Genomic DNA, 24,787 nt, shown 5'->3' with positions numbered 1-24,787 from the left:
GACGGGGGGCCCCAAAACCCGTGGGGGGACCCCAGAGCCCATGGGGGAGGGACCCCATAACCCATGGGGGGGAACAGCAGGGGGAGGGACCCCAGAACCCATGGAGGGGGGGGGACAGGATGGGGGGGCACCCCAGAACCCATGGGGGAGGACCCCAGAACACATGGGGAGGGGACAGGATGGGGGGGGACCCCAAAACCCACGGGGAGGGACCCCAGAACCCACGGGGAGGGACCCCAGAACCCGGGGGTGACCCCAAATCCCATGGGGGGAACAGCATGGGGAGGGACCCCAAAACCCAGGGGGGGACCCCAAAACACAGGGGGGATCCCCAAAAACCTGAGGAGGAACCCCAAAACACAGCGGGGACCCCAAAACACAGGGGGGACCCCAAAACACAGGGGGGACCCCAGGATCCTGGAAGGGACCCTAAAACCCTGGAAGGGACCCCAAAACATGGGGGAACCCCAAAACCCTGAGGGAGACTCCAGAACCAGGGGGGGAACCCCAAAAACCTGGGGAGGGACCCCAAAACACAGGGGAGACCCTAAAACCCCAGGGGAGACCCCAGAACACAGAGGGGGACCCCAAAACCTGGGAAGGACCCCAAAACCCACCCCCGCCCCTTCCCAGCCCAGCTTAGGACGCCACAGCAAGGGGAGAGGGGGGGATCCCCAAAACCCGGCCCCAGCTCCTCTCCCCGCCCCCCCCGGCCCCCCCAAAGTTTTGGGGTGCCCCGGCCCCCCCTCACTTGAGGGTCTCCCCCGACATCTGCAGGTTGTAGCCGCGCTCAGGCTCGGGCAGGTCGTGGAAGCTCAGCAGACAGGGGTGCAGGCGGCGGTTGTCGTCACGGACCTGGGGGACCCCAAAACCTGAGGGGGACCCCAAAACACGGGGGGACCCCAAAACCCCAGGGAAGACCCTAAAACCCATGGGGGACCCCAAAACCAGCTGAGCAGACAGGGGTGCAGGCGGCGGTTGTCGTCACGGACCTGGGGGACCCCAAAACCTGAGGGGGACCCCAAAACACGGGGGGACCCCAAAACCCCAGGGAAGACCCTAAAACCCATGGGGGACCCCAAAACCAGCTGAGCAGACAGGGGTGCAGGCGGCGGTTGTCGTCACGGACCTGGGGGACCCCAAAACCTGAGGGGGACCCCAAAACACAGGGGGGACCCCAGAACCCCAGAACCCCAGGGGAGACCCCAAAACCAATGGGGGACCCCAAAACCAGATCAGCAGACAGGGGTGCAGGTGGCGGTTGTCGTCACGGACCTGGGGGACCCCAAAATGTGAGGGGGACCCCAAAACATGGGGGGACCCCAGAACCCCAAGAGGGACCCCAAAAGAGAGGGGGGACCCCAGAGCTTGAGGAGGGACCCTAAAACCTGGGGGGGACCCTAGAACCCCTAGGGAGACCCCAGAACCCCAAGATTTTGGGGGGCTATGGGGGTCCGGGGTGGGATAGGGGAGCTCTATAGGGTTTGCAGGGGTCCCAGGGGTCTCAGAAGGTTTTGGGGGTGCTCTGGGTGGTTTGGGGGGCTCTGGGGGGTTCCCAGGGGTCTCAGGATGTTTGGGGGGGCTCTATGGGGTTTAGGGGGTTATTGGGGGGTTCTGGGGGTCTCAGAAGGTTTGGGGAGCTCTGTGGGGTCGAAGGGGTCTCTGTGTGATCTGGGGGAACTCTGTGGGGTTTGGGGGGCTCTGGGGGGGGCTCAGAAGGTTTGGGGGTGCTCTGTGTGGTCAGGGGGGGCTCTGGGGGGTCTAAGGTTGCCTTGGGGGGTCTGTGTGGTCTGGGGGGGCTCTGGAGGGTCTGGGGGATCTAAGGGGTCTCTGTGGGTCTGGGGGTGCTCTGGGGGGGTCCCTGTGTGGTCTGGGGGTGTTCTGGGGGGTCTAAGGGGTCTCTGTGGGTCTGGGGGTGCTCAGGTGGGGTCTCTGTGTGGTCTAAAGGGGCTCTGTGTGATCTGGGGGTGCTCTGGGGGGTCGGGGGGTGCTCGGGGGGGTCTAAGGGGGCTCTGTGTGGTCTGGGGGTGCTCTGGGGGGTCGGGGGGTGCTCTGGGGGGTCTAAGGGGGCTCTGTGGGGTCTCTGTGGGGTTGGCAGGTCTCTGTGTGGTCTGGGGGTGCTCGGGGGGGTCTAAGGGGGCTCTGTGTGGTCTGGGGGTGCTCGGGGGGGGTCTAAGGGGGCTCTGTGGAGTCTCTGTGGGGTTGGCGGGTCTCTGTGTGGTCTGGGGGTGCTCTGGGGGGTGTGGGGGTGCTCTGGGGGTGCTCTGGGGGTGCTCTGGGGGTGCACTCACGGGCCCGTAGGTCCAGCCCTGCTCGATGCGCGTCTGCGCCCACAGCTCGTGGATGTTCTCCGCCAGCTTCTCGCGGATGCGCTCCAGGTGGGGGGGCAGCACGATCTGGGGGGGACACGGGCTGAGACCCCCGACCAGCCCCAGCACCCCAAACCAGCCCCAGCACCCCAAAACCAGCACCCAAAACAACCCCCCAAACCAGCCCCAACACCCCAAACCAGCCCCAACCCCCCCAAAACAGCCCCAACCCCCCCAAAACAGCACCCAAATAACCCCCAACCAGCCACAACACCCCAAACCAGCCCAAACCCCCCCAAAACAGCCCCAACACCCCAAACCAACCCCAACCCCCCAAAACAGCACCCAAACACCCCCCCAAAACAGCCCAAACCCCCCCAAAACAGCACCCAAATAACCCCCAAACACCCCTAAACCCAGCACCCCAAACACCCCCAAACCAGCACCCCAAATCTCCATCCTGACCTCCCTGAACCCCCAAATCTCCATCCCAACCCCCCTGAACCCCCAAATCTCCATCCCCCCAAACCTCCATCCCAACCCCCTGAACCCCCAAATCTCCATCCCCCCAAATCTCTATCCCAACCCCCCCAAATCTCCATCCAAACCCCCTGAACCCCCAAATCTCCATCCCAAGCCCCCCAAATCTCCATCCCAAACCCCCAAATCTCCATCCTAAACCCCCGAACCCCCCAATCTCCATCCCCCCAAATCTCCATCCTAAACCCCCGAACCCCCAAATCTCCATCACTCCCAATCTCCATCCCAACCCCCTGAATCCCCCAATCTCCATCCCCCCAAATCTCCATCCTAAACCCCCGAACCCCCAAATCTCCATCACCCCCAATCTCCATCCCAAACCCCCTGAACCCCCAAATCTCCATCCCCCCAAATCTCCATCCCAAACCCCCTGAACCCCCAAATCTCCATCCCCCCAAATCTCCATCCCAACCCCCCCAATCTCCATCCTGAACCCCCCCGAACCCCCAAATCTCCACCCCAAACCCCCTGAACCCCCCAATCTCCATCCCCCCAAATCTCCATCCCAACCCCCCCAATCTCCATCCTGAACCCACCGAACCCCCAAATCTCCATCCCCCCCAAATCTCCACCCCAAACCCCCTGAACCCCCCAATCTCCATCCCCCCCAAATCTCCATCCCGACCCCCCCGACCCCCCCAATACCCCCCCAGCCCCCCCACCTGCACGGTGTCCACGGGGCAGGGGGTGAGCGCGGTGTGGGGCAGCGTGTAGGGCGGCCCCAGCAGGCTGCGCGAGCCGGGGGGGGCGCGCTCCCCCCGATACGCCTTGATGGGCTCCAGGCGCAGGCGCTCGCGGGGCAGCAGCCCCTCGGCACACGGCGAGTACCCGGGGGGGGGCACGAACTGGAACTCCCCGTGGCGGCCCCCCAGCAGGAACCGGAGCCTGGGGGGGGATGGGGGGAGTTGGGGGGCACGAACTGGAACTCCCCATAGTGACCCCCCAGCAGGAAACGGAGCCTGGGGGGGGATGGGGGGAGTTGGGGGGCACGAACTGGAACTCCCCATAGTGACCCCCCAGCAGGAAACGGAGCCTGGGGGGGGATGGGGGGAGTTGGGGGGCACGAACTGGAACTCCCCATAGTGACCCCCCAGCAGGAAACGGAGCCTGGGGGGGGATGGGGGGAGTTGGGGGGCACGAACTGGAACTCCCCATAGTGACCCCCCAGCAGGAAACGGAGCCTGGGGGGGGATGGGGGGAGTTGGGGGGCACGAACTGGAACTCCCCATAGTGACCCCCCAGCAGGAAACGGAGCCTGGGGGGGGATGGGGGGAGTTGGGGGGCACGAACTGGAACTCCCCATAGTGACCCCCCAGCAGGAACCGGAGCCTGGGGGGGGATGGGGGGAGTTGGGGGGCACGAACTGGAACTCCCCATAGTGACCCCCCAGCAGGAACCGGAGCCTGGGGGGGGATGGGGGGAGTTGGGGGGCACGAACTGGAACTCCCCATAGTGACCCCCCAGCAGGAACCGGAGCCTGGGGGGGATGGGGGGAGTTGGGGGACACAAACTGGAACTCCCCATAGTGACCCCCCAGCAGGAACCGGAGCCTGGGGGGGGATGGGGGAAGTTGGGGGGGATGGGGGGGGCACGAACTGGAACTCCCCATAGTGACCCCCCAGCAGGAAACGGAGCCTGGGGGGGATGGGGGGGGTCTGGGGGGCACGAACTGGAACTCCCCATAGTGACCCCCCAGCAGGAAACGGAGCCTGGGGGGGGATGGGGGGAGTTGGGGGACACAAACTGGAACTCCCCATAGTGACCCCCCAGCAGGAAACGGAGCCTGGGGGGGGATGGGGGGGGTCTGGGGGGCACGAACTGGAACTCCCCATAGTGACCCCCCAGCAGGAAACGGAGCCTGGGGGGGGATGGGGGGGGTCTGGGGGGCACGAACTGGAACTCCCCATAGTGACCCCCCAGCAGGAACCGGAGCCTGGGGGGGGATGGGGGGAGTTGGGGGGGCTGGGGGGGGGTCTGGGGGGCACAAACTGGAACTCCCCATAGTGACCCCCCAGCAGGAACCGGAGCCTGGGGGGGATGGGGGGAGTTGGGGGGGATGGGGGGCACGAACTGGAACTCCCCATAGTGACCCCCCAGCAGGAAACGGAGCCTGGGGGGGGATGGGGGGAGTTGGGGGGGATGGGGGGCACGAACTGGAACTCCCCATAATGACCCCCCAGCAGGAAACGGAGCCTGGGGGGGGATGGGGGGGGTCTGGGGGGCACGAACTGGAACTCCCCATAGTGACCCCCCAGCAGGAACCGGAGCCTGGGGGGGATGGGGGGAGTTGGGGGACACAAACTGGAACTCCCCATAGTGACCCCCCAGCAGGAACCGGAGCCTGGGGGGGGATGGGGGGAGTTGGGGGGGATGGGGGGCACGAACTGGAACTCCCCATAGTGACCCCCCAGCAGGAAACGGAGCCTGGGGGGGATGGGGGGAGTTGGGGGGCACGAACTGGAACTCCCCATAGTGACCCCCCAGCAGGAAACGGAGCCTGGGGGGGATGGGGGGAGTTGGGGGGCACGAACTGGAACTCCCCATAGTGACCCCCCAGCAGGAAACGGAGCCTGGGGGGGATGGGGGGAGTTGGGGGGGCTGGGGGGGGGTCTGGGGGGCACAAACTGGAACTCCCCATAGTGACCCCCCAGCAGGAACCGGAGCCTGGGGGGGATGGGGGGAGTTGGGGGGGATGGGGGGCACGAACTGGAACTCCCCATAGTGACCCCCCAGCAGGAAACGGAGCCTGGGGGGGATGGGGGGAGTTGGGGGGGCTGGGGGGATATTGGGGGGTCTGGGAGGCGGTTTTGGGGGATTTGGGGGATCAGGGGGGGAGTTTGGGGGGCACTTGGGTGGGCATGAATTGGAACTCCCCGTGGTGACCCCCCAGCAGGAAATGGAGCCTGGGGGGAGTTTGGGGGGGAACCAAAGTGGGGGGACACCCAGGACCCCCCAGGTGACACAGAACCCCCCCCAGGTGACCCCCCCAGGACCCCCCTCAGCAGACCCCCGCAGACAAGCTGGTGATGGGTGAGAACACTGGGTCCAGGTTGAACCGTCCCAGCACCCCAGGGGACCCCCAGGTGACCTCCAGGACCCCCCAGGTGACCTCAGGTGACCCCAGGTGCCCCCCCTCACCGGACCCCCGCCGAGAAGCTGGCGACGGGCGAGAAGAGCGTGTCCAGGTTGAAGCACTCCAGCACCCCAGGGGACCCCCAAGTGACCCCCAGGACCCCCCCAGGTGACCTCAGGTGACCCCCAGGTGACCTCAGGTGACCCCAGGTGCCCCCCCTCACCGGACCCCCCGCCGAGAAGCTGGTGACAGGCAAGAAGAGCGTGTCCAGGTTGAGGCACTCCAGCACCCCAGGGGACCCCCAAGTGACCCCCAGGTGACCTCAGGTGACCCCCAGGTGCCCCCCCACTCACCGGACCCCCGCTGAGAAGCTGGTGACGGGTGAGAAGAGCGTGTCCAGGTTGAGGCGCTCCAGCACCCCATGGGACCCCCAAGTGACCCCCAGGACCCCCCCAGGTGACCTCAGGTGACCCCCAGGTGACCTCAGGTGACCCCCCTCACCGGACCCCCGCAGAGAAGCTGGCGACGGGCGAGAAGAGCGTGTCCAGGTTGAAGCACTCCAGCACCCCAGGGGACCCCCAGGACCCCCCAGGTGACCTCAGGTGACCCCCAGGACCCCCCAGGTGACACAGGACTCCCCCAGGTGACCTCAGGTGACCCCAGGTGCCCCCCCTCACCGGACCCCCGCCGAGAAGCTGGCGACGGGCGAGAAGAGCGTGTCCAGGTTGAAGCACTCCAGCACCCCCTGCACGGGGGCCCCGTTGAGGCGGAAGGAGGCGCTGGGCACCCCCAGGTCCAGGCAGCAGCTCACCACGTCACCCGCCGCCAGCGCGCGCCGGGGGGCGGAGCCGACGGGCCGGGCCACGCCCCCTGCGGGGACACCGGGGGGCATCGTGGGGACATGGACACGATGGGGATGTGGGGCATCATGGGGATGTGGACACAACAGGGACATGGGGCATGATGGGGGACATGGGGCATCATGGGGACATGGACACGATGGGGATGTGGGGCGTCATGGGGACATGGACACAATGGGGATGTGGGGCATCACGGGGACATGGACACGATGGGGACGTGGGACATCATGGGGACATGGACACAACGGGGACATGGGACATCACGGGGACATGGACACGATGGGGACGTGGGACATAATGGGGGACATGGACACGATGGGGACGTGGGGCATCATGGGGACATGGACACAACGGGGACGTGGGACATAATGGGGGACATGGGGCATCATGGGGACATGGACACGATGGGGACGTGGGACATCATGGGGACATGGACACAACGGGGACGTGGGACATCATGGGGGACATGGGGCATCATGGGGGGACATGGGGCATCATGGGGCATCATGGGGACATGGGGCATCATGGGGGACATGGGGCATCATGGGTACATGGACAGGATGGGGATGTGGGGCATCATGGGGATGTGGGACAGGGACACAATGGGGACATGGGGCATCATGGGGACATGGGACACAACGGGGAGGTCACGGGGGACGCAGAGGGGTAGGGGTGCCACGGTGCCCGTACCTGTCCAGAGGTGCAGCCCGTCGAAGGCGAAGGAGCTCAGGTCGTCGCCGGCGCCGTTGCCCCCCCAGCCCGTGCCCCCCCCCGGGTAGGGGCTGTACCCCCCCAGCGCGGCCCAGCCCACGCGCAGGTGGGTGGCCTGGGGGGTGACAAAGGGCTCGGCCGCCTCCACCGCCACCTCGAAGTACCAGCGCCCGTACTGCGTGGAGCCGGGGTGCGTGCCCACAAAGATGTTGGGGCGCACACTGGGGGGGGGACGGGGGGTCAGGGATCGGGGGACCCCCCCAGAGCCCCCCGAGATCCACCAGAGACCCCCAGGACCACCTGAGACCCCTGAGAACCCCCAGAGCCACCCGAGATCCACCAGAGATCCCAAGAACCCCCAGAGACCCCCAGGACCACCAGAGCCCTCTGAGACCCCCGAGATCCACCAGAGCCCCCCCAGATCAGCCGGGGTGCATGCCCACGAAGATGCTGGGGTGCACGCTGGGGGGGGCGGGGGGTCAGGGATCAGGGGACACCCCTAGAGCCCCCCCGAGATCCACCAGAGATCCCCAGGACCACCTGTGAACCCCCAGAGCCCCCTGAGATCCACCAGAGCTGCCTCAGCTCAGCTGGGGTGCATGCCCACGAAGATGTTGGGGCGCATGCTGCGGGGGGTCAGGGATTGGGGGGACAGCCCCCGGAGCCCCCCAAGATCCACCAGAGACCCCCAAGGCCCCCCAGAGCCCCCTGAAAACCCCCTGAGACTCTCCAGACCCCCCCAGGACCCCTGGGACCCCCCAGGACCCCCCTGGCCACCTGGTGACATGGTTGACCAGCCCGGTCTGCAGCAGCTGGTCCCCCCATCACCCCAATCCCCCAGCACCCCATGAGACCCCAGACCCCCCATCACCCCAATCCCCAGCACCCCTGGGACCCCCAGGACCCCTATGACCCCCCCGGGAACCCCCCGGCCACCTGGTGACATGGTTGACCAGCCCGGTCTGCAGCAGCAGGTCCCCCCGGTCCCCCCATCACCCCAATCCCCCAGCACCCCATGAGACCCCAGACCCCCCAGCACCCCAATCCCCCAGCACCCCTGTGACCCCCAGACCCCCCAGCACCCCGGGACCCCCCCGGCCACCTGGTGACGTAGTTGACCAGCCCGGTCTGCAGCAGCAGGTCCCTGCGCGGCAGCAGGTTCTCGGTGATGAGGTTCTGGTTGGAGCGAACGGCCACGGCGTTGCAGACGCACAGCGAGCAGAGCACGTCCAGCACCTGGGGGGGGACACGGGACATGGGGACATGGAACATGGGGACACGGGACATGGGGACACGTGTGTCCCCCCCCACTCCTCGCAGCCCCCTCCCCACCTTGTGGTTGCGGCCGTGCTTGTCCAGGAGGGAGATGATGGACTTGATGTGGTTCTCCTGGATGATGTTCAGCACCTCGGGGCTCTCGATCAGGACGCAGTAAAGGACCTCCAGGATGCCTGCAGGGGGCGTCCCGCCTCAGGGGGCTGCCCCATAGCGGGGGGGGGGGGCTGACCCATAGCAGGGGGGGTGACCCACAGCAGGGTGCTCAGCTCCATGAGGGGGTCGTTGGCCCCTCATTAGGGACACCTGATCCTCATCAGAGACCCCGCCCCCTAGGAGCGTCCTCAGCCCCATAGGAGGGTCGTTGATCCCTCATTAGAAACACCTGATCCTCATTGAAGACCCCGCCCCATAGCAGAGACTGCGCCCCATAGGAGTGTCCTAAGCCCCATGCAAGGGTCCTCAGCCCCATAGGAGGGTCATTGACCCCCCCTTCATTAGGGACACCTGACCCTCATCACTGACCCCACCCCATAGCAGAGACCCCGCCCCACAGGAGGGTCCTCAGCCCCACAGGAGGGCCCTCAGCCCCACATCATGGACCCCACCCCACAGAAGGGTCCTTGGCCCCGTAGGAGGGACCCCAGCCCCATGGGGCTCCCCAGCCCCACACAAGCACCCCCCCGGCCCCACTGACCCGAGGACGCCTCCAGTCTGTCCAGTTTGCTGACCAGCCAGTCCAGGTTGGTGGAGAACAGGGCGCAGTTGGCGCGGTTCCCCCGGATCAGCGAGGCTGGGGGGCACGGGGGGTCAGAGCCCCCCGTCCTGCCCCATAGCACCTGCCCCACAGCGCCCCATTTGCTCCCCTTTGTCCCCCCAGCAGCTCGGAAAGGAGTTTGACATCCCTTCCCGCAGCCCCACCTTGCCCCACAGCTCCTCCATCTGCCCCCCAGCAGCTCATAGAGCCCATTAACAGCCCCACAGCTCCTCCATCTGCCCCCCAGCAGCTCATAGAGCCCGTTAACAGCCCCACAGGTGCTCCATCTGCCCCCAGCAGCTCCAGCCCCACAGGTGCTCCATCTGCCCCCAGCAGCTCATAGAGCCCATTAACAGCCCCACAGGTGCTCCATCTGCCCCCCAGCAGCTCATAGAGCCCATTAACAGCCCCACAGGTGCTCCATCTGCCCCCCAGCAGCTCCAGCCCCACAGCTCCTCCATCTGCCCCCCAGCAGCTCATAGAGCCCGTTAACAGCCCCACAGCTCCTCCATCTGCCCCCCAACAGCTCATAGAGCCTGTTAACAGCTCCCCCGGCTCCCCAGTGCCCACCCAGCAGCTCATAGAGCCCACTAACAGCCCCCGGCCCCCAAAACAGCTCATAGAGCCCATTAACAGCCCCACAGCCCCCCCCAGCAGCTCATAGAGCCTGTTAGCAGCCCCCCCAACCCCCCAGCAGCTCATAGAGCCCGTTAGCAGCCCCCCAGCACCCCAGCACCTACACCCAGCAGCTCATAGAGCCCGTTACCAGCCCCCCCAACCCCCCAGCAGCTCATAGAGCCCATTACCAGCCCCCCCAACCCCCCAGCAGCTCATAGAGCCCGTTACCAGCCCCCGCAACCCCCCAGCAGCTCATAGAGCCCGTTACCAGCCCCCCAGCCCCCCAGCACCCGCACCCAGCAGCTCGTAGAGCAGGTTCACGATCTTCTTCCAGCTGCCGGCCGCCTCCTCCCCGGCGAACTCGGCGAAGTGCGCGGCCGTGCTGTACACGTTCAGCCGGTCGATGCAGTTCAGCACCAGCGTCACCATCCCCTGGGGGGGCACCGTGGGGTCCCGATCGCGGCAACCCCCCACACACAGCCCCCAGACCCACAAACGGCCCCCAGGAGCATCCCCGTATCCACACGAGCATCCTGCATCCCCCTGAGCATCCCCATATCCACATGAGCATCCCCGCATCCCCCTGAGCATCCCTGCACCACCAGGACCCTCCCCAGACCCAGGAACCCCCCAAAGCCCCCCACCCCAGGAACACCGTGCATCCTCCAGCCCCCCAAAACCCCCCTCGGATCCCCAGGAACCCCCCCAGCCCCCAATGGGGTCCCAATTCCTGCTGGAAGTGCTTCTGGTACCCACAGCCGCACGAGCATCCCTGCATCCCGCATCCCCCTGAGCATCCCGCATCCCTGGACCCCCCCACCCCAGGACCCCCCAAACCCCACAACCCCACAAATCCTCCCACAGTACCAGGACCCCCCCGATCCCCAGGACCCCCCCAGCCCCCAAGGGGGTCCCAATTCCTGCTGGAAGCTCTTCTGGTACCCCCAGCCCCACGAGCATCCCTGCATCCCACATCCCCCTGAGCATCCCACATCCCCATGAGCATCCCGCATCCCTGGGACCCCCCACCCCTGGACCCCCAAACTCCCCCAGCCCCACAAACCCCCCCACAGCACCAGGACCCCCCTGATCCCCAGGAGCCCCCTCAGCCCCCAAGGGGGTCCCAATTCCTGCTTGAAGTGCTTCTGGTACCCCCAGCCCCACGAGCATCCCCCTGAGCATCCCGCATCCCTGGGACCCCCGACACCCGGACCCCCAAACCCCCCCACAGCACCAGGACCCCCCTGATCCCCAGGACCCCCCCCCAACCCCCAAGGGGGTCCCAATTCCTGCTTGAAGCTCTTCTGGTACCCCCAGCCCCACGAGCATCCCTGCATCCCGCCTCCCCCTGAGCATCCCGCATCCCCGGGACCCCCCACCCCAGAACCCCCCCAGCCCCCGGGGGGTTCATCCCCCCCACCTCCTGCTGGAAGAGGTTCTGGCGGCCCCGCAGCGCCCGTAACCAGCTCTGGCGCTGGTCGTGCTGCAGCTCGTCCGGGGGGGGCTGGAAATAGGCGATCAGGTCCTGCAGGCTCAGGATCATGGCGGCGATGGGGAGCGCGGGGGGGGGGCCGCCCCCCCTGCCCCGCCCGCTCAGGTTGTCCAGGCTCCTGGGGTTGGATTGCAGGGGGGGAAGTGGGGTCAGACCCCCCCCATGTCGCTCCAATAGGTTCTTGTAGCCCCCCCCTTGCCCCGTAGACTCCCCCCATGTCCTTGTAGCCCCTGGACCCATTGCACAGTGCCCCCCCCTCCCAGCTCCTGGACCCCCCAAAACCGCCTGGCCCCCCCAACTGATAAAGTGCTTATCGAGCCCCCCTCATGCTGTAAATCAGCCCCGCACCCCCATGTACCCCCATAACCCCCCATGTACCCCCATAACCCCCCAATCCTGTACCCCTCCAGACCTCCTCGGGCCCCCCCACCTCATAAAGTGCCCATAGAGCTCCCCTGTACTGTAAACCAGCCCCACACCCCCATGTCCCCCCATTACCCCCCATAACCCCCCATGACCCCCAGCCCTGGACCCCCCCAGACCGCCCCACACCCCCCGGACCCCCCCGGGCCCCCCCACCTGATGAAGTGCCCGTAGAGCCCCCCCGTGCTGTAAACCATCCGCGCCGCCTGTGACTCCTGGCGCTGGGAGCGGGTGAGGGACAGAGCGTCGTCCATGTGTCCTTCCTGGTGCAGGATGGCCTGGGGGGGGCACGGGGGGGTCAGAGACCCCCTGAGACCCCCCAATGCACCCCTGAGACCCCAGTGAACCCCAATGCACCCTAGGGACCCCTTGAGACCCCAGAGAACCCCCAATGCACCCCTGAGGCCCCCAGAACCCCAAAGATGCTCCAGAGACCCCAGAACCCCCCAAGCTGCCCCAGGGACCCTCTGGACCGTTCTGGTGCATCTTAGAGACCCCAGAGACCCCCAAAGCTGCTCCAGACACCCCATTGGAGATGCCCCAAGGACCCTCTGGACCATTCTGGTGCATCTTAGAGACCCCAGAACCCCAAAGATGCTCCAGAGACCCCATTGGAGATGCCCCAAGGACCCTCTGGACCGTTCTGGTGCATCTTAGAGACCCCAGAGACCCCCAAAGATGCTCCAGAGACCCCATTAGAGATGCCCCAAGGACCCTCTGGACCATTCTGGTGCCTCTGAGGGACCCCCAAAGACTCCAGAACCCCCCAAGATGCCCATTCAGAGTCCCCAGAACCCCCCAAGCTGCTCCAAGGACCCTCTGGACCATTCTGGTGCATCTCAGAGACCCCAGAATCCCAAAGATGCTCCAGAACCCCCCAAGATGCCCCAAGGACCCTCTGGACCGTTCTGGTGCATCTTAGAGACCCAGAGACCCCCAAAGCTGCTCCAGACCCCCCCAAGATGCCCCAAGGACCCTCTGGACCATTCTGGTGCCTCTGAGGGACCCCCAAAGACCCCAGAACCCCCCAAGATGCCCATTCAGAGTCTCCAGAACCCCCCAAGCTGCTCCAAGGACCCTCTGGACCATTCTGGTGCATCTTAGGGACCCCAGAACCCCAAAGAGGCTCCAGAGACCCCAGAACCCCCCAAGATGCCCCAAGGACCCTCTGGACCGTTGTGTTGGTCCTGGGGACCCCCTGAGCCCCCCACCTTCCTCTTGAGCACCCCGAGGCGCATGGCCTTGGTGTCGGCCGCCGCGTACGTGAGCCAGAGCGCGCTGGCCACGTGCTGCACGAAGCACAGCGACTCCCCGTACTTGATCTCGGGGGTCCCCATCCCCTCCACGTCCCGCTTGGCCACCACCTCCAGCTTCTCCTGCGGGGACAAGGGCGTCAGGGGACGCCGGGGACACCGCGGGGATGGGGACACTGCCAGGATGGGGACACCGCGGGGACACCGCGAGGATGGAGACACTGTGGGGATGGGGACACTGTGGGGATGGGGACACCGCAGGGATGGGGACATGTCTGGGGACCCAGATGGGGACAGGGCTGGGGACCCAAGTGGGGACAGGACCAGTTTGGGGACAGCTCTGGGGACCTGGATGGGGACAGGACATGCATGGGGACCTGAGTGGGGACATAACTGGTTTGGGGACAGCTCTGGGGACCTGGATGGGGCTGGGGACCTGACTGGGGACAGGACACGTGTGGGGACCTGAGTGGGGACAGGACCAGTTTGGGGACAGCTCTGGGGATCTGGATGGGGACAGGACACGCGTGAGGACCTGAGTGCGGACAGGACCAGTTTGGGGACAGCTCTGGGGACAGGATGGGGCTGGGGACCTGACTGGGAACAGGACACGTATGGGTATCAGTTTGGGGACAGGACCGGTTTGGGGACAGCCCTGGGGACCTGGATGGCAACAGGACATATGTGGGGACCCGGATGGGGACAGGACACATGTGGGGACCTGAGTGGGGACAGGACACATGTGGGGACAGGGCTGGGGACCCGGATGGGGGCAGGACACATGTGGGGACCTGAGTGGGGACAGGACACACAAGAGGACCTGAGTGGGGACAGGACTGGTTTGGGGACAGCTCTGGGGACCCGGACGGGGACAGGACACGCGTGGGGACCTGAGTGGGGACAGGACTGATTTGGGGACAGCTCTGGGGACCTGGATGGGGACAGGACACGCATGGGGACCTGAGTGGGGACAGGACTGATTTGGGGACAGCTCTGGGGATCTGGATGGGGACAGGACACGCGTGAGGACCTGAGTGCGGACAGGACCAGTTTGGGGACAGCTCTGGGGACAGGATGGGGCTGGGGACCTGACTGGGAACAGGACACATATGGGTATCAGTTTGGGGACAGGACCGGTTTGGGGACAGCCCTGGGGACCTGGATGGCAACAGGACATATGTGGGGACCCGGATGGGGACAGGACACATGTGGGGACCTGAGTGGGGACAGGACACATGTGGGGACAGGGCTGGGGACCCGGATGGGGGCAGGACACATGTGGGGACCTGAGTGGGGACAGGACACACAAGAGGACCTGAGTGGGGACAGGACTGGTTTGGGGACAGCTCTGGGGACCCGGACGGGGACAGGACACGCGTGGGGACCTGAGTGGGGACAGGACCGGTTTGGGGACAGGTCTGGCGGCCCCGCAGGTGTCAGCACAAGGCCCCAGATGCCCCCCCGTGTCCCCCTGTGTCCCGTGTCCCCGGTCACCTTGGAGGCGCGGAAGCAGAACGCCGCGGCGCGGGTGTGCGCGGCCGCCGCCTCCACCACGGCCAGCCCGCGGTCCTCGGTCAGCGCCAGGTACCGGCCCGTGGTGACGTGGCGCAGCCGGAACGCCTGGCCCCACTTCAGGTGGCTGCCGCTCCAGCTGCGGGGACACCGCGGTCACCAGGGGCACGGGGGGACACGGGGACATGGGGGGACGCCACGGTCACTGGGGGGCAAGGGGACACAGGGGGACACGGGGGGACGTGGGGTCACCGGGGGGCAAGGGGACACGGGGGGACAAGGGGACATGGGAGGACGTGGGGACACGGGGACACCACAGTCACCAGGAGGCACAGGGACATGGGGGGACACGGGGGGACGTGGGGTCACCAGGGGGCAAAGGAACACGGGGGGACACAGGGACATGGGGGGACATGGGGACACCGCGGTCACCTGGGGGCACAGGGACATGGGGGGACGTGGGGACATGGGGGGACATGGGGTCACCGGGGGGCAAGGGGACACGGGGGGATGTGGGGACAAGGGGACACCACGGTCGGGAGGCACAGGGGGACAAGGAGACACGGGGGGATGTGGGGACACAGGGGGACACGGGGGACATGGAGTGACACAGGTGACATGGGGACACAGGGTGACAGGTTAACATGGGGGACACAGGGTGACATGGTGGGGACAAAGGGTGACACGGTGACATGGCTGACAGGGTGACATGGGTGACATGGGGGACACAGTGACACAGGTGACACAGGTGACATGGGGTACGCAGGGTGACAGGGTGACACGGATGACATGGGGGACACGGGGTGTCACAGGTGACATGGGGGACAGAGGGTGACAGGGTAACAAGGGGAACACGGTGGGGACAAAGGGTGACACGGTGACACGGGGGACACGGGGTGACACAGTGGACACAGGGTGACATGGTGGGGACAAAGGGTGATGCGGTGACATGGGGGACAGGGTGACATGGGGGACACAGTGACACGGGTGACACGGGTGACACAGGTGACACGGGTGACACCTGATGCGCAGCGGCTCCAGGCGCCACAGGGACCGCGCGTGGGTGCAGACGGCGCCTCCCTCGTAGTTCACCACGCTGCTGCGGGGACACGGGTGACACCGGCGGTGACACCAGCGGTGACACCGCGGCGGGGGGGGGCGGGACGTGGGGACACCCCGGGGACCCCCGAACCTGCGCTCCTCCCCCTGCTCGGGGGCCGACGTGGTCAGACACTCGTCCATGTGGCCGTGGAACAGGCGCATGACGTGGCCACCGGTCACGTAGCCTGGGGACAGCGGGGGGGTCACGGGGTGTCCCCCCCCGCGGTGTCACCCGTGTCCCCCCCCGTGTCACCCACCTTCCTCGCCGCCCGAGCACACGGGGTTCATGTTCCAGAGCGTTTGCATGAAGGAGGCGTCAGCCTGCAGCTCCCCGCTGGCCGTGGACAGGTGCTGGGGGGCAGGATCGGGCCCCCGGGTCCCCACGTGTCACCCAATGTCCCCCCGTGTCCCCCATGTCTCCCCGTGTCCCCCAATGTCCGTGTCCCCATCACCAGGTAGCGCTCGGACACGCTGACAAGGATCAGGCTCCCAGGTCCCTACGTGTCACCCAATGTCCCCCCCATGTCTCCCATGTCCCTCAATGTCCCCCTGTGTCCCCTCACCAGGTACCACCCCAAGGACACATTAATCAGGATCGGGTCCCCACGTGTTCCCTATATCCCTCCCATTTCCCCCCATGTCACCTGTGTCCCCATGTGCCCCCATATCTCCCATGTCCCCCCCATGTCCCCCTGTGTCTCCCATGTCCCCCCGTTTTCCCCATGTACCCCCATGTCCCCTGTGTCCCCCCATGTCCCCCATTTCCCCCCATGTCCCCCCGTATCCTCTATGTCACCCCATGTCCCCCATGTCCCTCATATCCCACATGTCCCCATGTTGCCCCTGCCCCCCAACTCCACCCATGTCCCCATGTCCCCCATGTCACCACGTCCCCGTGTCTCTGTGTCCCCCCTGCCCCCCCATGTCACCATGCTTCCCATGTCCCCCTGTTTTCCCCATGTCCCCCCATGTCCCCATGTCCCCTCACCAGGTAGCACTCAGAGGACACACTGACCAGGATCAGGCCCCTGTGTCCCCCATGTCCCCGTCTCCCCATGTCCCCCCATGTCCCCCCATATCCCCATGTCCCCATGTCCCCCATGTCCCCCCATGTCCCCCCATGTCCCCCATGTCCCCATGTCCCCATGTCCCCCATGTCCCCCCATGTTCCCCCATGTCCCCCATGTCCCCATGTCCCCATGTCCCCCCATGTCCCCTCACCAGGTAGCGCTTGGAGGACACGCTGACCAGGATCGGGCCCCTGTGTCCCCCATGTCCCCATGTCCCCCCATGTCCCCCATGTCCCCATGTCCCCCCATGTCCCCATGTCCCCTCACCAGGTAGCGCTCGGAGGACACGCTGACCAGGATCAGATCGTCCCCCACTCGAACCTTCTCCCCCTCCGAGCGCTGCTTGGACGCGGGGTGCATGGTCCACCAGCACGCCTCGCCTGGGGGGCAGCGCGCCCCGAAACCGGGAGATGGGACCCACACCCGGGGAACCCCCTAAAACCCCTATGGAACCCCCTAAAACCCCAATGGAACCCCCCACACCCGGGGAGCCCCCTAAAACCCCAATGGAACCCCCTAAAACCCGGGGAGCCCCCTAAAACCCCAATGGAACCCCCAAACCCAGGGAACGCCCTAAAACCCCAATGGAACCGCATAAAACCACAATGGAACCCCCTAAAACCCCAATGGAATCCCCTAAAACCCGGGGAGCCCCCTAAAACCCCTATGGAACCCCCAAACCCAGGGAACCCCCTAAAACCCCTATGGAACCCCATAAAACCACAATGGAACCCCCTAAAACCCCAATGGAACCCCCAAACCCAGGGAACCCCCTAAAACCCCAATGGAACCCCCAAACCCAGGAACCCCCTAAAACCCCTATGGAACCCCATAAAACCACAATGGAACCCCCTAAAACCCCAATGGAACCCCCAAACCCGGGGAACCCCCTAAAACCCCAATGGAACCTCCAAACCCGGGGAACCCCCTAAAACCCCAATGGAACCCCCTAAAACCACAATGGAACCCCCTAAAACCCCAATGGAACCCCCAAACCCGGGGAACCCCCTAAAACCCCAATGGAACCCCCAAACCCGGGGAACCCCCTAAAACCCCAATGGAACCCCCAAACCCAGGGAACCCCCTAAAACCCCTATGGAACCCCATAAAACCACAATGGAACCCCCTAAAATCCCAATGGAACCCCCAAACCCGGGGAACCCCTTAAAACCCCAATGGAACCTCCAAACCCGGGGAACCCCCTAAAACCCCAATGGAACCTCCAAACCCGGGGAACCCCCTAAAACCCCAATGGACCCCCCTAAAACCGCAATGGAACCCCCAAACCCGGGGAACCCCCTAAAACCCCAATGGAACCCCCCAAACCACGGGGAACCCCCTAAAACCCAAACAGAACCCCCCAAAACCCGGGCAACTACCCCAAACACCGGGGTACCCCCTAAAACCTGGGGGAACCCCCCCAAACACCAAGGAGCCCCCCAGACCCCAGGAGAACCCCCTAAAACCTGGGGAACCCCCTAAAACCCCACGGGAACCCCCCAAACCTTTGGGGTCCCCCCCAAATCCCGGGGTCCCCCCTCACCGGCCGCGTCCTTCTGCAGCCCCACGTCAAAGGCCAGTTTGTCGGTGACCGAGCGGGACGTGGTGAGACAGCTCAGGTACTGGGGACACCCCAAAATTAGGGACACCCCAAAATTGGGGTCACCCCATTGTGGGGGACACCCCATTATTTGGGACACCCCATTATTGGGGTCACTGCATTATTGGGGTCACCGCACTATAGGGGACACCCCATTGTGGGGGACAACCCATTATTGGGGTCACCGTGTTATTGGGGTGACTGTGTTATAGGGGACACCCCATTGTGGGGGACACCCCATTATTTGGGACAACCCATTATTGGGGTCACCGTGTTATTGGGGTGACTGTGTTATAGGGGACACCCCATTGTGGGGGACACCCCATTATTTGGGACACCCCATTATTGGGGTCACCGTGTTATTGGGGTCACCGCACTATAGGGGACACCCCATTGTGAGGGACACCCCATTATTGGGGTCACCGTGTTATTGGGGTGACCGTGTTATAGGGGACACCCCATTGAGGGGGACACCCCATTATTGGGGTCACCGTGTTATTGGGGTGACCGTGTTATAGGGGACACCCCATTATGGGGGACACCCCATTATTGGGGTCACCCCATTATTTGGGACACCCCATTGTGGGGGTCACCCTGTTTGTGGGGACACCCCGCTATTTGGGTCCCCCCATTTTTGGGACACCCCGTTGTGGGGTTCCCCCACTATTGGGACAGCCCATTTTTGGGGTCCCCCCATTATTGGGGTCCCCCCGTTTTTGGGGTCCCCACTCACCATGCCGCTGTGGCAGTGCCGCAGGAGGATCGCGTGGCCGTAGAGCAGCGTCCGGTGTCCCCCCCCCTGCGACGACTTTGGGGGGACGGGGGGTCAGTGGGGACCCCCGAGCCCCCCACTAACCCGGGGGGTCCCCGTGCGTTGCACACCCCTTGTGTGACACACGTATTGGGGTCCCCATGCGTTGCACACCCCTCGTGTGACACACGTATCGGGGTCCCCATGTGTTGCACACCCCTTGAATTGGGGTCCCCGTTGCACACCCCTCGTGTGACACACGTATTGGGGTCCCCGTGCATTGCACACCCCTCGTGTGACACGCGTATTGGGGTCCCTGTGCATTGCACACCCCTCAAATTGGGGTCCCCGTGCATTGCACGCCCCTCGTGTGAGACACGTATTGGGGTCCCTGTGCATTGCACACCCCTCAAATTGGGGTCCCCGTGCATTGCACGCCCCTCGTGTGAGACACGTATTGGGGTCCCCGTGCACTGCACACCCCTCGTGTGACACACGTATCGGGGTCCCCGTGCGTTGCACACCCCTCATGTGACACACGTATCGGGGTCCCCGTGCGTTTCACACCCCTCGTGTGACACATGTATTGGGGTCCCTGTGCATTTCACACCCCTCATGTGACACACGTATCGGGGTCCCCGTGCATTGCACACCCCTCGTGTGACACACGTATTGGGGTCCCCGTGCATTGCACACCCCTCGTATTGGGGTCCCTGTGCATTGCACACCCCTCATGTGACACACGTATTGGGGTCCCCGTGCATTGCACACCCCTCGTGTGACACACGTATTGGGGTCCCTGTGCGTTGCACACCCCTCATGTGACACACGTATCGGGGTCCCCGTGCGTTGCACACCCCTCATGTGACACACGTGTCCTGGTGCCCCCCCCGCCCCGTGCTCACAGCGGGGGGGCTGCAGTGGGATCCATGCGGAACTGGGGGGCTGCAGGGTGGGATATTGGGGGGGGTCGGGCACACCCGGACGCCTGGGTCCATGCGGGGGGGGGGGGTTGGAGGGGAACAGAGCCCCCTGTACATTCTGGGGGGTCTGGGGGTGCAGGATGAGGAGGAGGATTGGGGGGGGTCAGAGCCCCTTGCACACTCGGGGGGTGCAGGAGGAGGATTGGGGGGGTCAGAGCCCCTTGCACACTCGGGGGGTGCAGGAGGAGGATTTGGGGGGGGGGTCAGAGCCCCTTGCACACTCGGGGGGTGCAGGAGGAGGATTGGGGGGTCAGAGCCCCTTGCACACGCGGGGGGTGCAGGATGTGGATTGGGGGGTCAGAGCCCCTTGCACACTCGGGGGGTGCAGGAGGAGGATTGGGGGGGTCAGAGCCCCTTGCACACGCGGGGGGTGCAGGATGTGGATTGGGGGGTCAGAGCCCCTTGCACACTCGGGGGGTGCAGGATGAGGATTGGGGGGTCAGAGCCCCTTGCACACTCGGGGGGTGCAGGAGGAGGATTTGGGGGGGGGTCAGAGCCCCTTGCACACTCGGGGGGTGCAGGAGGAGGATTGGGGGGGTCAGAGCCCCTTGCACATTCTGGGGGTGCAGGAGGAGGATTTGGGGGGGGGGTCAGAGCCCCTTGCACACTCGGGGGGTGCAGGATGAGGGTTTGGGGGGGGGTCAGAGCCCCTTGCACACGCGGGGGGTGCAGGAGGAGGATTTGGGGGGGGGTCAGAGCCCCTTGCACATTCGGGGGGTGCAGGATGAGGGTTTGGGGGGGGGTCAGAGCCCCTTGCACACGCGGGGGGTGCAGGAGGAGGATTTGGGGGGGGGTCAGAGCCCCTTGCACACTCGGGGGGTGCAGGATGAGGGTTTGGGGGGGGTCAGAGCCCCTTGCACACGCGGGGGGTGCAGGAGGAGGATTTGGGGGGGGGTCAGAGCCCCTTGCACACTCGGGGGGTGCAGGATGAGGGTTTGGGGGGGGTCAGAGCCCCTTGCACACTCGGGGGGTGCAGGAGGAAGATTTGGGGGGGGGTCAGAGCCCCTTGCACACGTGGGGGGTGCAGGAGGAGGATTTGGGGGGGGTCAGAGCCCCTTGCACACTCGGGGGGTGCAGGATGAGGATTGGGGGGGTCACTGCACCTACCCACTTGTCCAGGTCAAGCCCCTGGGGTGGGCGTGGGGGGAGAGAGAAGACGGGGGGTCAAGGGGGAGCTTGGACCCCCGGACCCCCACGGGACCCCCCAGGACACCCCCAGGACACCCCCGGGACCCCCCGGACCCACCTCGGCCCCCGTCTCGGCGCTGTTGGCCAACATCTCCTGCAGCGCCCGCACCGACAGCGACTGCTCCAGCATGAAACAGCACACGGCCAGGTCGGGGGGGACGTTCTGGGGACATTGGGGGGACAGGGGTCAGGGGACACTGGGGGGACATGGGAGGGACACAGGGGCGGCGGGGACTGGGGGGAACAGGGGGATATGGGGACACAGACGGCCAGGTTAGGGGGGACGTTCTGGGGACAGGGGACACGCGTCAGGGGACACTGGGGGGACATGGGGACACAGGGGGATATGGGGACACAGACGGCCAGGTCGGGGGGGACATTATGGGGACACAGGGTCAGGGGGGACTGGGGGGAACAGGGGGATATGGGGACACAGATGGCCAGGTCGGGGGGGACGTTCTGGGATATGAGGACACGGGTCAGGGGACACTGGGGGGGACATGGGGGGGACACAGGGGCAGGGGGGACTGGGGGGAACAGGGGGATATGGGGACACAGATGGCCAGGTCGGGGGGGACGTTCTGGGATATGGGGACACGGGTCAGGGGACATTGGGGGGACATTGGGGGACACAGGGGCGCGAGGGACTGGGGGGAACAGGGGGATATGGGGACACAGACGGCCAGGTTGGGGGGGTATGTTCTGGGGACAGGGGACACGGGTCAGGGGACACAGGGACATGGGGACATAGGGGGATATGGGGACACAGACGGCCAGGTCGGGGGCGACATTATGGGGACACAGGGTCAGGGGGGACTGTGGGGAACAGGGGGACATGGGGGTACATTGGGGGACACGGGAGGGACATGGGGGACCCCCTGGCCCCGTGCTCATGGCTACAGGGGTGTCCCCATGTCCCCCCGCCATGAGATCTGGGGTGTCCAATGTCCCATTGACAGGGGTGTCCAATGTCCCCTGTGTCCTTATGCCGGGGGGGGGGGTATCAGATGCCCCACCCCGTGTCCCCCAGACCCCCCCGTACCTGCGCATTGGGGGTGGGTTCTAGGGACCCCCCAATTCCGTGTCCGCCGTGTCCCTTCACCCCGTGTCCCCCATGTCCCTCGTGTCTCCCCTCCCGTGTCCCCCCACCCCATGTCCCCAGTGTCCCCCCCATCCCATGCACCCCGTGTTCCCCCGTGTCCCTCCATCCCGTGTCCCCCCCTCCCACGTCCCCATGTCCCCAGTACCTGCGCAATGGGGGTGGGTTCTAGGGACCCCTCAATTCCGTGTCCCTCGTGTCCCCTCATCCCGTGGTCCCCCCTCCCATGTCCCCAGTGTCCCCACCATCCCGTGTCACTCCGTCCCGTGCCCCACGTGTTCCCCCGTGTCTCCTCCATCCCGTGTCCCCCCGCCGTGTCCCCATGCCCCCCGTGTTCCCCCGTGTCCCCACACTGTGTCCCCACGCCCCTCGTGTCCCCACGCCCCCCGTGTCCACGTGTCCCCCCCTCCCGTGTCTCCAGGCCCCCCGTGCCCCGTGTCCCCACGCCCCTCGTGTCCCCACACGTCCCCCCCTCCTGTGTCCCTCCCTCCCGTGTCCCCACGCCCCTCGTGTCCCCACGACCCCCGTGTCCACGTGTCCCCCCCTCCTGTGTCCCCCCCTCCCGTGTCCCCACGCCCCCCGTGTCCACGTGTCCCCCCCTCCTGTGTCCCCCCCTCCCGTGTCCCCAGGCCCCCCGTGTCCCCACGCCCCCCGTGTCCACGTGTCCCCCCCTCCCGTGTCCCCAGGCCCCCCGTGTCCACGTGTCCCCCCCTCCTGTGTCCCCCCCTCCCGTGCTCCATGTCCCCACGCCCCTTGTGTCCCCACACGTCCCCCCCTCCTGTGTCCCCCCCTCCCGTGCCCCCCCCGCCCCCCGTGTCCCCCGCCCCGCGTGTCCGCGTACCTGCGCGTTGGACGTGGGCTCCAGCGAGCAGAGCCGGTTCCCGAAGCCCTCGGCCGCCAGACACAGCTTGAGCTGCTCCTTCAGCAGCGTGGTGGTGCACTGCAGGACCACCTCGTCCTCCTGGGGGGGGACCGCAGCTCAGCCCCCCCACGGGACCCCCACACCCCCACGGGACCCCCAAATCCCCCATGGGACCCCCACACCCCCCACGAGACCCCCAAACCCCGCACAGCATCTTCAGTATCCCCACGGGACCCCCCGTGCACTGCAGGACCACCTCGTCCTCCTGGGGGGGGACCGCAGCTCAGCCCCCCCACGGGACCCCCACACCCCCCACGGGACCCCCAAATCCCCCATGGGACCCCCACACCCCCCACGAGACCCCCAAACCCCGCACAGCATCCTCAGCATCCCCACAGGACCCCCCATGCACTGCAGGACCACCTCGTCCTCCTGGGGGGCAACAGCACCCCAGCCCCCCCACGGGACCCCACACCCCCCATGGGACCCCCACACCCCCCACAGGACCCCCACAACCCCCACAGGACCCCACACGGCATCCTCAGCATCCCCACAGGACCCCCCGTGCACTGCAGGACCACCTCGTCCTCCTGGGGGGGGGACCGCAGCTCAGCCCCCCCACGGGACCCCCACACCCCCCATGGGACCCCCAGATCCCCCCAGACCCCACACGGCATCCTCAGCATCCCCACGGGACCCCCCTGGGCTGCAGGACCACCTCGTCCTCCTGGGGGGCAACAGCACCCCAGCCCCCCCACGGGACCCCCACACCCCCCATGGGACCCCCACACCCCCCCACGGGACCCCCAGACCTCACACGGCACCCCCAGACCCCCCCAGACCCCGCACAGCATCCTCAGCATCCCCACGGGACCCCCGTGGGCTGCAGGACCACCTCGTCCTCCTGGGGGGCAACGGCATCTCAGCCCCCCCAGGGACCCCCAGATCCCCCCAGGACCCCCCGATCCCCCCCCGGGACCCCCAACCCCCCCCCACTGGACCCCCAGGGGTTCTATAGGTTGGGACCCCCCCGCCCCATAGGTTTTGGGGGGGGGTGACTGCCGCATCCCCCACCCCCCCCCAGCTGCTCCTGTCGCTCCGGGTCCCCCGGGTGGGGGGGGGCAGATTCCTCCCGCGGGCCGGGGATGCCACGGGGGGGGCACTCGGACGCCTGGGTCCCCACTTTGGGCCCCGTGATTGGGGGGGGTCATGGGGGGGGTCTGTGTTTACTCCGTGCCTCATTTTGCCCTTGGGGGGGTAATTTGGAGGGGGGCAAGTCCTGCCCCCCCCCCCACACCCCCCGTCAAACT

At 66.3% G+C, this 24,787-nt stretch overlaps 1 protein-coding gene across 1 annotated transcript in view; it reads right to left on the bottom strand.

Annotated features, from left to right (window-relative positions):
• The window catches only part of RYR1 (ryanodine receptor 1), a 102,491-nt gene that overhangs the window by 76,181 nt on the left and 1,523 nt on the right, over nucleotides 1-24,787 (bottom strand). Inside the window, 22 exon segments of the mRNA XM_065044230.1 lie at nucleotides 752-855; nucleotides 2,292-2,396; nucleotides 3,512-3,734; nucleotides 6,600-6,792; nucleotides 7,473-7,714; nucleotides 8,596-8,729; nucleotides 8,826-8,944; nucleotides 9,466-9,561; nucleotides 10,440-10,575; nucleotides 11,564-11,753; nucleotides 12,215-12,336; nucleotides 13,270-13,434; nucleotides 14,806-14,962; nucleotides 15,845-15,922; nucleotides 16,016-16,109; nucleotides 16,182-16,275; nucleotides 17,262-17,374; nucleotides 18,538-18,616; nucleotides 19,328-19,402; nucleotides 21,436-21,456; nucleotides 21,575-21,679; nucleotides 23,457-23,576. Of these exon segments, the coding sequence (XP_064900302.1) occupies nucleotides 752-855; nucleotides 2,292-2,396; nucleotides 3,512-3,734; nucleotides 6,600-6,792; nucleotides 7,473-7,714; nucleotides 8,596-8,729; nucleotides 8,826-8,944; nucleotides 9,466-9,561; nucleotides 10,440-10,575; nucleotides 11,564-11,753; nucleotides 12,215-12,336; nucleotides 13,270-13,434; nucleotides 14,806-14,962; nucleotides 15,845-15,922; nucleotides 16,016-16,109; nucleotides 16,182-16,275; nucleotides 17,262-17,374; nucleotides 18,538-18,616; nucleotides 19,328-19,402; nucleotides 21,436-21,456; nucleotides 21,575-21,679; nucleotides 23,457-23,576 (2,765 nt within the window).

The sequence above is a fragment of the Columba livia genome, chromosome 34, assembly GCF_036013475.1.
Source record: "Columba livia isolate bColLiv1 breed racing homer chromosome 34, bColLiv1.pat.W.v2, whole genome shotgun sequence".
Classification (NCBI taxonomy): Eukaryota; Metazoa; Chordata; class Aves; order Columbiformes; family Columbidae; genus Columba; species Columba livia.
This window is presented reverse-complemented; position numbering and strand designations above follow the sequence as displayed.